The sequence below is a fragment of the Eumetopias jubatus genome, unplaced genomic scaffold, assembly GCF_037043125.1.
Source record: "Eumetopias jubatus isolate StellerSeaLion01/CBP00866 unplaced genomic scaffold, mEumJub1_p1.0 scaffold_13, whole genome shotgun sequence".
Classification (NCBI taxonomy): domain Eukaryota; kingdom Metazoa; phylum Chordata; class Mammalia; order Carnivora; family Otariidae; genus Eumetopias; species Eumetopias jubatus.
In genome coordinates this window covers 19,172,053-19,186,825 of record NW_028274819.1, presented here as the reverse complement: position 1 = coordinate 19,186,825, position 14,773 = coordinate 19,172,053, and the positions used below count along the sequence as shown (strand labels likewise).

General features: G+C 36.1%; 1 protein-coding gene across 4 annotated transcripts in view; it reads left to right on the top strand.

Annotated features, from left to right (window-relative positions):
* TTC17 (tetratricopeptide repeat domain 17) overlaps positions 1–14,773 on the top strand; it is a 114,777-nt gene that overhangs the window by 38,877 nt on the left and 61,127 nt on the right. For all 4 annotated transcript variants that reach the window (XM_028111137.2, XM_028111138.2, XM_028111139.2 and 1 more), the window contains exons 11-16: positions 1,277–1,423; positions 3,320–3,435; positions 3,592–3,757; positions 4,966–5,043; positions 5,180–5,404; positions 13,431–13,617. In XM_028111137.2, coding sequence (XP_027966938.1) covers positions 1,277–1,423; positions 3,320–3,435; positions 3,592–3,757; positions 4,966–5,043; positions 5,180–5,404; positions 13,431–13,617 — 919 coding nt within the window. The remainder of the gene's footprint in view (positions 1–1,276; positions 1,424–3,319; positions 3,436–3,591; positions 3,758–4,965; positions 5,044–5,179; positions 5,405–13,430; positions 13,618–14,773) is intronic.

The following is a 14,773-nucleotide window of genomic DNA, read 5'->3' as shown; positions in this document are numbered from 1 at the left end:
TATCCTATTGAAACCTATCATGTCTTTAATCATAGATACAGGAATTTCCAGAGATAAGTAGTTAAGATAATTAATAGATCAGAACAGCTTCTTTAGGAGGACAAACCACGAAAAATTAGTACTCTTTAATCTGAAAAAACCCAGACCTCATTGAGAAAAAGAAGCAAAAATTAAGAGGCCGTTTAGGGGAGAAGTAGTAATAGGGACCAAAAGCTTCCTTTCGGAACACAGTCAAGGGAGATCAGACTTAACATCTGATATTATAGCTCCCTTTTTTTTTTTTTTAAGATTTTATTTATTTATTTGAGAAAGAGAGCACAAGCAGGGGGAGCAGCAGCGGGAGAGGGAAAAGCAGGCTGAGCAGGGAGCCTGATGTGTGGCTCAATCCCAGGACCCTGGGATCATGACCTGAGCCAAAGGCAGATGTTTAACCAACTGAGCCACCCAGGCGCCCCTATAGCTCCCTGTCTTAAATCCAGGCATTAGTTTAAGGGGGGGAAAAAGGGAGTGATATTTACAAATGATAGAGACGGAAACCAAGATAACTTTTGGATATCATGATGGTCTCAAGACAGACCATTTGGAAGACTCCCCTGTAAAAGTGTAGCTTCAGTGTTAAATATCCATAAGTTGCGTCTCTTATATAGTGAAAGAATCCATTCTTTTATACTCCCTCCCATCCTGGTCCCATTCTCTTATCCAACAAGGTTTTAGAAATACACAGGAATTGGGTATCCCCTAAGAATATCAAACTGATTTACCTTGGTTTGGAGGAAGGCTGTATTTATATTTGGAGTTGATTGTATAATAGTTATGAGGCCTAAGTCATAGCTATATTAAACTCCTGAGAGCCCTTTTTCAAGTTCCCTTGCTTCTACCACAGCACACTAATTCTATAGAGTAGCAATCATTTTAGTCTAGATAGGGGAGGGCAATAATGAGCCAAACCTCTTAGAGAATCAGCTCACCTTTAACCCTAAAAGAGACTAAATCACAGAAAGGAAGTAGGGGGACAGTAAAGAAAGGAAGAATCCATGCCATTTTTCTCATACTCCAATGGCATAGTTGATTGAAAGTTGCTAACTAGGCATTTTCTGAGAGAATAGCGTTGGGGCCTAGTTCTGAAAACGTAAAGATCTGATTGCTTTATTACTGACCTACTTTCAGATTTCCTACTGGGTTTCAGTATTCACTGATGTTTTGGGTTGGATTAAATCTTAGGTCACAACTTCTTTTCTGCTTCCCATTTGATTCAACTTTTCTTTTCATTTTCTAGTTTGGTGAGGATTCATCAACCTCCAGTATGATGTCTGTGAATTTTGATGTTCAGGCAAATCAGAGTGATATCAGTGATTTGGTCAAGTCTTCTCCCATAGCCCATTCCATTCTCTGGATCTGGGGGAGGGATTCTGATGCATATAGGGTAAGTTAATAGAGGATGATGCAGTTTTTTCAGACAAGATTTCTGGAAGCATTGGCCCTCGCCTTCATTGAATAATACGGTCCCTATGACTGTTCAGCTTAGTTCAGCAAACACTTAGTCAACTTATATTAAACAGAAGGCAGTCTGCTAGGTCATAGAGTAGCAAGACACAGGGTCTGCCTTGCGGTCTTCTGCCCAATCAAGTGGGGCATACAGACACTCTGATTTTAGTTTAAAACTTTGAGCTCTGAGTATAATTACCAACCCTAGAAAGTTTCTAAACTTGACCTAAGTATATGCTTGTATATACAGTTGACCTTTGAACAACTTGGGGGCTAGGGGCCGACTCCCCATGCAGTCAGAAATCTGCATATAACTTTTGATTCCCCAAAAACTTAACTACTAATAGCCTACTATTGACCGAAGCCTTACTGAGAACATAAACTATATTAACACGTACTTTTTATGTTGTAGGTATTATGTACTGTATTCTTACAATAAAATAAGCTAGAGAAAAGAAAATGTTATTAAAGTCATGAGGAAGAAAAATACATTTATATACTGCACTATATTTATTAAAAAAATCCATGTGTAAGTGGACCTGCATAGTTCAAAGCTGTGCTGTTCAAGAGCCAGCTATATTCCACTTTTTAATCAGCTTTCTTTTATTGAGCTCCCATCTGTGCGTCAGGTTGGTACTATGAATATAGTATGCCAGCTCTTTGGTGGAGCTTACATTCTGTCAGATGATACAGATAATAAGTTAATAAATATGTATTTCTTTTTTTGAAGATTTTATTTATTTGAGAGCGAGCTCAAGCAAGGGGAGCGGCAGAGGGAGAGGGAGAAGAAGCAGGCTCCTTGCTGAGCAGGGAGCCCGATGCGGGGCTTGATCCCAGGACCCTGGGACCATGACCTGAGCCGAAGGCAGACGTTTAACCCACTGAACCACCCAGGCGCCCCAATAAATCTATACTTCTGAGCTAGCTAAGAAATAATTATATGTTAGCCCATGGGGATACCAAGGTATAAGGACAGATACCGTGTGTTTTTTATTCAATATTAAATTTTTAGAATTTAATCGAGTTCTTTTCAACCAGAATTAATATAGCCACTTAGATTTAATTCTATATAAAATAAATTCCCCAAAGTTTGATAGCTTCAAGATTTAAGTTTAGTAAGCCTTTGTGATGTGTGTTATTTATATTTAGGAAAATGAACATTTTACAAATCAAAACAATTATTAAATTTTGGCATTGGCAAAGAAAAGGTCTTAGTTCAGGGAAAAGTAGTTTTCTGTGCCAGTTTTACAAGCTTATATATGCTTTCAGGACAAATCATAAACTTTACTTTAAATTGGCTTAATAGAAAGTATGCTTCATATTACAGAAAGTCCAGAGATCAGAGCAAGCTTTGGGTTTGGTTGATTCAATGGGCCAGTGATGTCGTCAGTGACCCATTTCTTTCCTTTTCTTCAATTTACGAACCACGGTATTGGTTTCATCCTAAAGCTTGTCTTCCTCACGGTCATGAGGTGACAGCCAGTAGCAGCAACTTGGAGCAACATGTTCTTTGTTCCTATGTGGCCTAAGAGACTAAGACTGGCTTTTCTTTCCCAGAAGCCCCAAGCAACCCTCTCCTTGTATCTCATTAGGCTCAGCGGACTTAGGCCTGCCCAGCCCCGAACCAGTCTATGGTAAAGCAGGTAGAATTACTGACTTAGACTAATAGTCTTCAGTAGAAGGAATATTATAGAGTCTACCACAGTATCTACAATTATTTTAAAATACTAAATTGTTCAATTATCCTAGTATATTTATGTTCTTTTAAAAGTTTATTTAACATGTTGAAATATTGAATCCAAGAAAATTTATGAGAACTTTTTCTCTTTATTAGGACAAACAGCATATTCTTTGGCCTAAAAGAGCAGATTGTGCAGAAAGCTATCCTAGAGTCCCTCTTGGCGGGGAATTGCCAACATATTTTCTGCCTCCAGAAAACAAAGGACTCAGGCAAGTGCTGATGGATTTGGCAAAGCACTTGATTCTGCATGATTGTCATCTGGCAGTTCTTTGAGAGCACCAGCCTTGGACTTGAAAGGTTAAGTCTTTATCTTGAAATCACCCAAACTTTGAAAATATGAATCTTGTTCCTTTTTCTTGTGCCAGGATCCACGAACTCAACAGTGATGATTATTCTTCAGAAGAAGAGGCCCAAACCCCCGACTGTTCCATAACTGACTTCAGAAAAAGCCAGACTCTGTCCTACTTAGTCAAAGAATTAGAGGTCCGCATGGATCTGAAAGCCAAAATGCCAGATGACCATGCACGAAAAGTAAGGCTCACTTAGGCTGGTGTTTATTGCCGTCCATTCTGGGTGACTTCACAAGCCTCTTAGATGGAACAAAAATTTGATAGAAGGCAGTTATTGAACTTAAAGTTTTTAAAACTGAGAACAGAGGTCAAGAATTGGTGGAATCATTAAGAAGACACTCATGCTATTGAAGGATTGCCAGAAAAGTGTGCTGGTCACACAGACCACATAAGCACTCTCTCTAATAAGAGTGCCCCAGGGAGGAGCAACACAGAACTCTGTTTACTTGCAGAGTTCATCTATCGGAGGCCATTCTAACCACTTCAATTTAGCTTTGCATCCTTCAGGCCTCCAGGAGTTTGTATAAATTGAAAGCTTGAAGATTCTTGTTTTGGCCTTATCAACCCTGCTTTGGCCTTATATATAAGGTCCTTGGAAGTTTGTATGAATTTGATAACTACAGATACTGTAGATAAGTTCTGTTATGCTTTGTTCTTTAATTCCTACTAGTTATGTATAACTAGGAATGTTTATTACTGACTAGAAATTTAGTTCTACATTAGATTCCATTAGAATGGTATCTACATTCTATATTACATACCGTTCTACATTAGATACAAATGAAAAAATTACTTTTTTGCAGAGAAAACAGACCATCACAACAACCTTTTTTAAAATTTAATTTTAAAAGTATGAACAGTTACCACTTAAAGTCAAACATTTACTGAGGCGAAAAACATTATGTGCCAAGCACCGTTTGGAATGCTAGGAAAGATAAATAGACCATGATCCCTACCTTAGAGTTGCTCAAAGTTATAAACATGTTTCAAGAACATGGCATAATTGAGAATCCAGTGCTTTTCCAGCTAGGAAAGATAGAAGATTTTTGTTGCATCATGTGTTACGTACTGTTGTCTTTTGAATAGTTTCTCATTTGATTTTAGATACTTAGGTTGACTTTAATGGGGTATGGTATATCACCTTAATAGTATATGTGATATACATCTTTTAACATGTTTTAGTTAGAGGAAACTAGGGCATTCATGTAAGCAGGTCAACACCTGTTGGTATGTTGATGACCTCATGTTTTATATATATAGATATATGATTATAACTATTCAGATTAGCTGTTCCTGAGGAGCTCAGGTAAAGACTGCTATCTGTAGAATTCTTTCAAATGTCTTCCCTGTTATTTTCAATTGAGTCAGTCTTCCTTTTGATATTTTCAGATTTTGCTTTCCCGTATTAATAACTATACTATCCCAGAAGAAGAAATTGGGTCATTCTTATTTCACGCTATTAATAAGGTAAGTCACCTGCTTTAGACATCTGAAATTTAAATGCTTAGTAATTGTAATTAAAAGTTAAAGTGCATGCATTAAAAATCCTTGTTAGAACTAGTACTGTATTCTTGTATTGACTGAGATATTTTGGGTTTTTCAGCCAAATGCCCCTGTCTGGCTGATACTCAATGAAGCTGGACTCTACTGGCGAGCAGTAGGAAACAGCACTTTTGCTATTGCTTGTCTTCAGAGGGCTTTGAATTTGGCTCCACTTCAATACCAGGACATTCCTCTTGTGAACTTGGCCAACCTTTTGATTCACTATGGTCTCCATCTTGATGCCACTAAGCTGCTACTTCAAGCTTTGGCCATCAATAGCTCTGAGGTGAGGTTTTATGTTTCTTTGTAGCTCCATGTACTATGTGGGGGTAACTCAAATTCAGGGTACAATTTGTATTTTTCTGGGGAAGGCATAAAAAAACCTCATATTTTTATGAGTAGAGTTTGCATACTTTGAGATGATATAAAACAGATTTTGTTTTGTCTTATTTTTGATATGTTTTTTTTATATTGATTTGTCTTACTTTGTGCAAATGTAGAATCATGCTAATGACATTTTTCTGTATCTTCTTGTTTTTACTCACAGATCTCTCTTAGATATATTTAATTTCTATTTTTTAATTTTAATTCCACTGTAGTTAAAATACAGTGTTATATTAGGCTCAGGTGTACAATATAGTGATTCAACTCTTCCATACATCACCTGGTGCTCATCACAAGCACCCTTCTTAATCCCCATCACCTCTTTCACCCATCCCTCTGCCCACCTCTCTTCTGGTAACCATCAGTTTGTTCTCAATAGCTAAGAGTCCGTTTCTTGGTTTGTCTCTCTCTTTTTTTCCTTTGCTTGTTTCCGCTATTCAAGGTCTTTTGTAGTTCCATATTAATCTTAGGATTTTTTGTTCTAGTTCTGCAAAAAAAATGCTGTTGGTATTTTGATAGGGATTGTATTCAACGTGTAGATCACTTTGGGTAATATAGACATTTTAACAATATTTTTTCTTCCAATTCATGAATATGGAATGTCTTTCCATTTGTTTGTGTTCTCTTCAATTTCTTCCATCAGTGTTTTACAGTTTTCAGAGTATAGGTCTTTCACCTCTTTGATTAGGTTTATTTTTAGGTATCTTACTATTTTTGGTACAGTTGTAAATGGGATTGTTTTTTCAATTTCTCTTCCTGCTGTTTCATTATTAGTATGTACAAATACAGCAGATTTCTGCACATTGATTTTGTATCCTATGATTTTACTGAATTCACTAAACAGTTTTAATAATTTTTTGGTGGAGTCTTTAGGCTTTTCTATATATGGTATCACATCATCTGCAAATAGTAAATGTTTTACTTCTTCCTTACCAATTTGGATTCCATTTATTTCTTTTTGTTGTCTGATTGCTGAGGCTAGGACTTCCAGTACTATGTTGAATAAAAGTGGTGAGAGTGGACATCCTTGTCTTATTCCTGACGTTAGGGGAAAAGCTCTCAGTTTTTCCCCATTGAGGGTGATGTTTGCTGTGGGTTTTTCATATATGCCCTTTATTATGTTGAGGTTTATTTCTTCTAGACCTACTTTGTTGAGGCCTTTTATCATGAATGGATGTTGTACTTTGTCAAATGCTTTTTCAATGTCTATTAAAGTGATCATACGGTTTTTATCCTTTCTCTTACTGATGTCATGTATCACATTGATTTGCGAATATTGAACGCCCTTGTATCCCAGGAGTAAATCACATTTGATTATGGTGAATGATTTTTGTTAATGTATTGTCGGATTCAGTTTGCTAGTATTTTGTTGAGGATATTTGCATCTATGTTCATCACAAATATTGGCCTGTAGTTCTCTTGTTTTGTGTCATTTCTTTATTTTAAATGAGTGAAATTTATAATTATGTAGTTAATTTATTTTTAGGAACTTATGTTTAAGTAAGAGCTGCTAAAAATATACTGCCACTTTTTATGTCAGTCTGAAACATCTCGTTCTTTATCTACTCATCACTGTATGCCTGCTGCTTAATATTATACTGTTTTACAGCTTTAATTTATAGATAGCTTTATACCAACCAAGGCAGAACACAGTTTAAAGGTTGCATTGATAAGAATAGATAGATGGGTTAATATTTGTGCCCTGAACCTCCAACATGCAGCCCATGGAGTTAATCACTGCTGTGTAGTTAATTACTCTAGTTCATAGTTTCTAAGATACAACTTCTTTTTTAATATTTTAACATCTCTGAAATAACGATGCATATTACAATTGATGACATCTTAGGTTTGATGAAATACAGTTACAATAAATACACAATTAAATTGCTCTTATACCGGGGCGCCTGGGTGGCTCAGTCGGTTAAGCGACTGCCTTCAGCTCAGGTCATGATCCTAAGGTCCTGGGATCGAGCTCCACGTCAGGCTCTCTGCTCAGTGGGAGCCTGCTTCTCTCTCTCCCTGCTGCTCCCCCTGCCTGTACTCTCTCTCTGTCAAATAAATAAATAAAATCTTAAAAAAAAGAATTGCTCTTATACCTAGTGTTTACATGTTCTTAAGTTTTATATCCAAAAATTGTTTTATTTTACTTATTTTTTTAAAAAGATTTTATTTATTTATTTGAGAAAGAGCACAAGCAGGGGAGGGGCAGAGGCAGAGGGAGAAGCAGGCTCCCCAGCAAACGGGGAGCCCAACGCAGGGCTCAATCACAGGACCCTGAGATCATGACCTAAGCCGAAGTCAGACACCCAAAGGACTGAGCCACCCAGGTGCCCCTCCAAAAAAACTTTTAAAAGAAGTGTGCATGAGTGGTTTAGGTTTATTTGTGATATCTCAGAACTAATTTTTTAAGCATGAGAAGAAAATATTGCCTGTTAAGAGTTTCCCTAGAAATACACAAATTCACAGGTAGATTTTAAGCCAAAGTTTGTAATTGCTATACTGTACAACAGGCCTGGTGCCAAAGTATATCAAATATTTATCAAATGTTTGCTATGGGCCAGGTGTAGGTACAGTGGGAACAGATGCTGTATATGGGATGTGATGACTGGGCCCCCAAAGGGAAGGCTCAGCACAGCTGTATTCCCGCGATACGTGTTTCACTTTCTACTGCCACCAGCCAAGGCAATGAGGCAGTATTCTTCTGAAGAAAAAAGAGCTCCTTTAGAGATTAATTGCCTTTCTATATTTGAAAAAATTACACTAAAATTTCAGTTGTTAAATATCGTGGTGCTACATAATAATAAAAAGATAAATCAGTGGATCAGAATAGAGACCACAAAAATACACCTTAATCCCCACTCTCCCCCCCAGCTATCAACATTTGGAAATGATTCCTGTAAGTTTTTCTTCTATTCAAATATTTCATAGTGTTGCAGCACTGTTGCACTGGTGATCTTTAGAACTTACCATATAAAAAAATTTTATTACCACCTGGGTTTTCCTAGCCATCAGTAATGGCTGCTTATGAATTTATGTATCACAGTTTACTCCTCTGTCGTTGGATGTTTAGGTTGCTGATAGTGCTTACCTATTATCACTGATGGTTTTCTGCATAAGGCTTTTTCTGCATTCCAGGTAATTTTCTTAGGAAAGATTGCTAGCAGTGGAATTACTAAGCGAATGAGTATTTTGATGGTTTTGATACAAAATGCCAAACATGTACCAAAAGATTTGGGCCAATATATATTGCCATCATCAAGGTTGGAAAGTATTCATTTCATCTGTAGCTTCACCAGAATTGGGCAATTGAACTAACTGCTAACTTTTATTATTGTTTACTAGACCCAGGCACCATACTGATCACTTTACATGTGATAACTCAGTTAATCCTCACAACAACCCTGTGAGATAAGATTTACCCATTTCATAGATAAAGAAAGGGCCAAAGGGATTTACCAAAAGTCTCAGAGCATGGATTTATTTGAACTCCGGGAGATTGGCCACAGAGCTCACACCCTTTGGCCATGTCACACTGGCTCTGACTTAACATTTGTAAAACAAATTTACTTTAAAAAATTTCACTCCTGTGTTATAAATTTCTTTATCCTTTAATTGTATTTTTATTTTCTTACTTAATTTTTTCTAAAGATTTGTTTTGTTTTTTAAGTAATCTCTACACTGAATGCGGGGCTTGAACCTACGATCCCAAGATCAAGAGCCACATGCTCCACAGACTGAGCCAGCCAGGCATCCCTTTAATTGTATTTTTAAAGTAAAACTTTGTGTATGCATTTTGCTCATTTTGTTAGAATTTAGGGTTTTTTTTTATTTTATACAAACTCTTTATACAAAATCTTTAACTCCATCATACATTAAAAAATATTTTCTCTTTTTATCTTATCTTTTTAAAAATACCCTTCAATTTGCCCATCTTTTCTCTTGATTTTTATTGTTAGATTTAAGGTATCCTCATAAGAAGTTTGAAAACAATTAGTTCTATTTTGGTTTTGCTATCTATTACTTGTCTTTACATAGTTGACTCAAATATACTAAAATATTTTCCTATGTTGTCTTCTAGATGATTTTTAGTTTTAGGTTTTACATGTAGGTTTGTGATCCATTTCAAGTTAAATTTTTTTTGTAATGTTGAGTGGGGATCAAAGTTCATTCATCAAAGTTCATATCACATAGACATCCGGTTGTTCCAGCACCACATCTTGAGAACCCTTTGTTTCCCTCTTGAATCACCTGTCACCTTTGCTCTAAACTACAGACTCCTTTATCCAGCAGCTTACTTGACCATCTCCATGTGGATGTCTAAAACATACTTTAAAACTAAGCTCCTTTACATTGTTCCAGTCTTGTCTTCTCTGTCTTTCCCATTTCAGGAAACAGTAAAGCTAGTAGCTCAGGACAAAAACTTGGAGCCATCCTTCATACCTTTTTTCCTCTTTCAGGGTAAATTCAGTCTATTACCTAACCTTGCTGGTATTTTCAAAATACACCCAGAATTGTACTGTTTACCATCATCTCCACTGCTGTCTGATCCAATACACCATTATCTTTTATCTGAATTATTTCATTAGCCTCCTGCCTAACTTCTTTGCTTTTGGCCTTTGTCCCCTCAGTAAGATCCTTATAAAAAGTCCGATGTTGTCATTTGTCTCTTCAAATCTCCGCAGTGGTTCTCCATGTAACTCATAGTGTAGAAGGTCCTACATGACCTTGTTACTTTTCCGACCTCATGCCCGTGCAATCATTCCTTTGCTCATTCTGTTCTAGCCTCACTTACCTCTGCAGTTCCTTGAACATACTAGGCATGCTCCCACCTCAGCCCCTTTGCACCTTGTTCTCTCTGTTTGGAATACTTCACTCCACCAAGATTCTTGATATCTTGCTTCATCTCCTTAAAAATCCTTTAAAATACTAACTACTCAGTAAGCTCAGTAAGTCTTTCCCTTCCTACACTATTTAAAATGGCACTCTGTTACCCACTCTGGTCTACTTAACGTCTCTTCCCTGCTATACTCTTCTCCATCACATTCTTCTCATGCTTGTGTTAATCCCCCATGGTTTTGTGACGCTTGACTAAAAATCTACAAAGGCAGGGACTTATCTTTCTTATTTTCTGCTGTAGCCCCGGTATCTAAAACATTGGTAAACACTCAGTAGTTATTTTCTGGATGAACTGATGAAAATTCATTTTTTTCCCAAAATACTAATTAGTTTATCTCAGTATGAGATATTTGCACAACCATCATTCTGATCATAGGACTAAACATTTTGTTTCCTTATGTAAAAATATAAAGACACTTTGAAATCTAAATATGGGATTTAATTTTGCATCTGGGTATAAACCTCTAAGTAAAATTTTAAATGGAATCTGAGAGCTACTTAGATTATGCCTCTGTAATCTGGAATATTTTGTATACCTTGGCTTGGTTATAGTGAGATATTATGGGTGACCTAACAGCCTGAATCAAAAGCAAGTAGTTGGAAGAAAAATAAAAAAACAAGCTAGTAGTTGGGTAAATCATAGGTATTGCTTTTCATAGGGATATATTGTACAGTTTGAAAATAAAACATTCTTAGATCCTTTAAAATATTTTTAATGATAAAATAAGTGTAGAGTAAATGGTCTGTATACAAGCAAATACAAATTACCAAGCATAGGTGTATTTCAACTAAAATGACCTAAAAATACTTTGGGCTGCTTATAAAAACAGTCTCAACAAACAATTGGAAAATAGGATACAAAAACTATTTATAATAGCATAAAAAATCAGATATCTAGAAATAAATTTAAAGGAAGATATGTAAGATTTCTCTACTGCATTGCAAAATATTGCTAAGACAAAGAAGACCCAAATAAGTGGAGAGACATTATATTCATGGATTGGAAGGTTCGGTATTGTGAAGATGTAAGTTCTTAGGTGGGGGGATGGGTTAGCCCGTTGATGGGCATTAAGGAGGGCACATACTGCATGGAGCACTGGGTCTTATACGAAAACAATGAATCGTGGATCACTGCATCAAAAACTAATGATGTATGGTGACTAACATAACATAATAAAATAAAATAAAATTTTTTAAAAAATGTAAGTTCTCTCCAGAATTGATTTATAGATTTAATCCTGTGCTCCCAGCTGTTGCATGTATATGTATGTGTAAAATGGATAAGTTGATTCTAAAATCTACACAGAAATGAATGTAGAATAGCCAGAAAATTTGCAGGTGAGGGGGAGAAAAAAACAGTTGGGAGGCTTATGTTACTAGATTTCAAGACTTGCTGTAATTAAGTCAGTATGGTATTGGCTCAAGGATACTCAAACATATCAATAGAACACAACAGAAAAATTAGAAATCGGCCCTGTATGTATGGTCACTTGATTTATGACAAAGGCACACCAGTAGTTCAGGGGGGTGGGGACACCTATTGGTTTTTCAGTAAGTAGTGCTGGAATACTTGGATATCCCTATGGAAAAAGAAATGAACCTTCACTTCTCCCGAATTTCATATACAGTTGAGGTGGATCATGTACCAAAATGTGAAACATGAAACAATAAAGCTTGATGAAAAAATAAGAGAAGGTCTTCATAATGTTATAGTAGGCAAAGATTTAAAAAAGCACTGACTGTAAAATATGTATTTGTATAAATATATAAATATTTTTATATATACATACACATGTATATATCTGTAAACTGAACCTCATCAAAATTAAGAATTTCTATTTGTCAGAGATACCAGGAAGAGAATAAAAGGCAAACCCCAGACTGGGAGAAAATATTTGCAATAAATATTTCCAACAAAGGACCCATATCTAGTACATGTGTAAAGAACTCCAAATCAGTAAGAAAAAGACAACCTTTTTTTTTTTAATGGGGAAAACAATAGGCACTTCAGAAATGAAGATATCCAAATGGCCAATAAGCACATGACAAAATATTCAACATCATTACTAATCAAGGAAATACAAATTAAAACCACATTGAGATGCTACTTCATCATCTCACTAAAACAGCTAAATTTAAAAGACTGACAGTCCTAAGTCAGTAGATTCTCATACTTCCTGATAAGAGTGTAAGTTTGTACATCCACTTTAGAAAACTCTTTGGTTGTGGGGCGTCTTGGTGGCACAGTCAGTTAAGCATCCAACTCGTGGTTTTGGCTCAGGTTGTGATCTCAGGGTCATGAGATTGAGCCCCACCTTGGGGTCCACGCTCAGTTCAGAGTCTGCTTGTCCCTGTCCCTCCCCCTGCACCTACCCCCACTCGTACTCTCTCTCTCAAACAAATAAAAATCTTAAAAAAAAAAAAAACTATCTGTATCTCATAAAACTAAATATATACCTACCTTAAGACCCACTGCTGAGTATATATCCAAGGAAAATGAGCACATACATCTTAAGTTTCTTAAACCTTGGATATTGTACTGAGTGAAAGAATCTACAAAAGGGTACAGTTTATATATACATGGAAGGAAACATGCTGTTTGATTACATTTATATGAAATTTAAGAACAGGTAGAGCTAATTTCTGGTGATAGAACATAACACTGGTTACATCTGGGATTGGGGTTGGGTTGCCCAAGGGAATCTTTTGGGGTGTTAGAAACATTCTAAATGTTTTATATCTTGAGATGAGAGGTGGTTACAGGGATATATATACATATAAAAATTCATTGAGCTGTACACTTAAGACTAGTGTATATTACACACTTTATTTTTTATTTTAGTAAAAAGGTAAAATATAAATTTATATCTGTTACAGTGTAGAATTGGCTGATGTAGATAAAATGGACAGTTTGCCATGAACTATTATGGGATAACCTAAAAGAAGCGAAAAGACATATACTTTAAAAGTTTTGTAACTCTCAAGAAATATTAATTCATTAACATTTTTCTGATTTTTTTTTTTCTTTTCAGCCCCTGACCTTTTTGAGCCTGGGAAATGCTTATCTTGCTCTGAAGAATATCAGTGGGGCACTTGAGGCCTTTAGACAGGCTTTGAAATTAACTACCAAATGCCCAGAATGTGAAAACAGCCTGAAGTTGATACGCTGTATGCAGTTTTATCCTTTTCTATACAACATCACCTCTTCTGTTTGCAGTGGTAAGCAGCTGTTAAATGCTGGCAAAATAATGAGCTCAACCAGGGTTCCTATTCTGATCAGCAGAACACAGAAAATGATTTTTCTCAGTTTTTCCCGGGGATTTTATATCACTAGTGTAATTCTAGATACATAGGAAGGAAATTAATTCATTACTTATATACAGATGCCTTAGGGTATTGTGCTTAATTCTCTTCTAGAACCCTAGTTGAAAAAAGGCTGACTAAAGTAGATTCAACTGAGATTGATAGACTGTAAGATTTTTTTTCTTACCCCAAAACCTGTGATGTTTTTTAATGACCAATATTAATGGTAAAGGATATATTTTCTGTCCATAAAGATAATCTGCAATAAGATTTGAAGCATTTGAAGATTTGATCCTCATTCACTGAAATATATCCGTAGCCTTTCAGTGAAGATGATCCAGATCTTGACTGCACCTTTAAAGTAGTCTCCTGACATTAAGGGGTATCTTCTTTCATTCTTCCACTTTCTCCCACAGCCACCAGTACATATATATACATATATATATGAATGTGCATAAGTGTGTCCATCTGGGTAAAAAAAATATTTGAGTTAATATCTATCTGAACTATTATAACTATTATAAATTCATCAGTTAGAACTCCATAAGGGTTCCATTATGTTTACTTGTTTAACTTACACTACAAGAATAAAAAGAGTTTGATTTGAGTTATGAGAGGTGAGGTTTACATATATGTGAACCCTCAGAAGCTTGATGTAGAACTCACCGTGGGTGCCTTGTTAATAATGTTCAGGTCAGATTGTAATATTTAAGCAGAGCACTATCAGTCCTTCTCCTTCACTTAAAGAAAAAAAAAATCCCTCAAACTGGTTTTCCAGATTCACCGTACTAGTCTGCCTTAAGATCTTAATGAAATGACAGGCAGTAAGTAGTGTTTACATTTTTAAGTTTCAGAGCCCAATTTTTTAGTGAAGAAACCAAAAATCTAGTAGCAGCATAACTCCATAGCTCAGTTGTGGGTCAGTACTGATCCACAGAGGATCTAAACTAGAGTTCTTGCATGAATGCTGAAAGCCTAAGACAATGTGTTAGCAATGCAACAGTTCAGCGATGCAACAGAGTCCTACAGACTCATGTTCGAGCTTAGCTCTGCCATTGCTATGTATCTAATC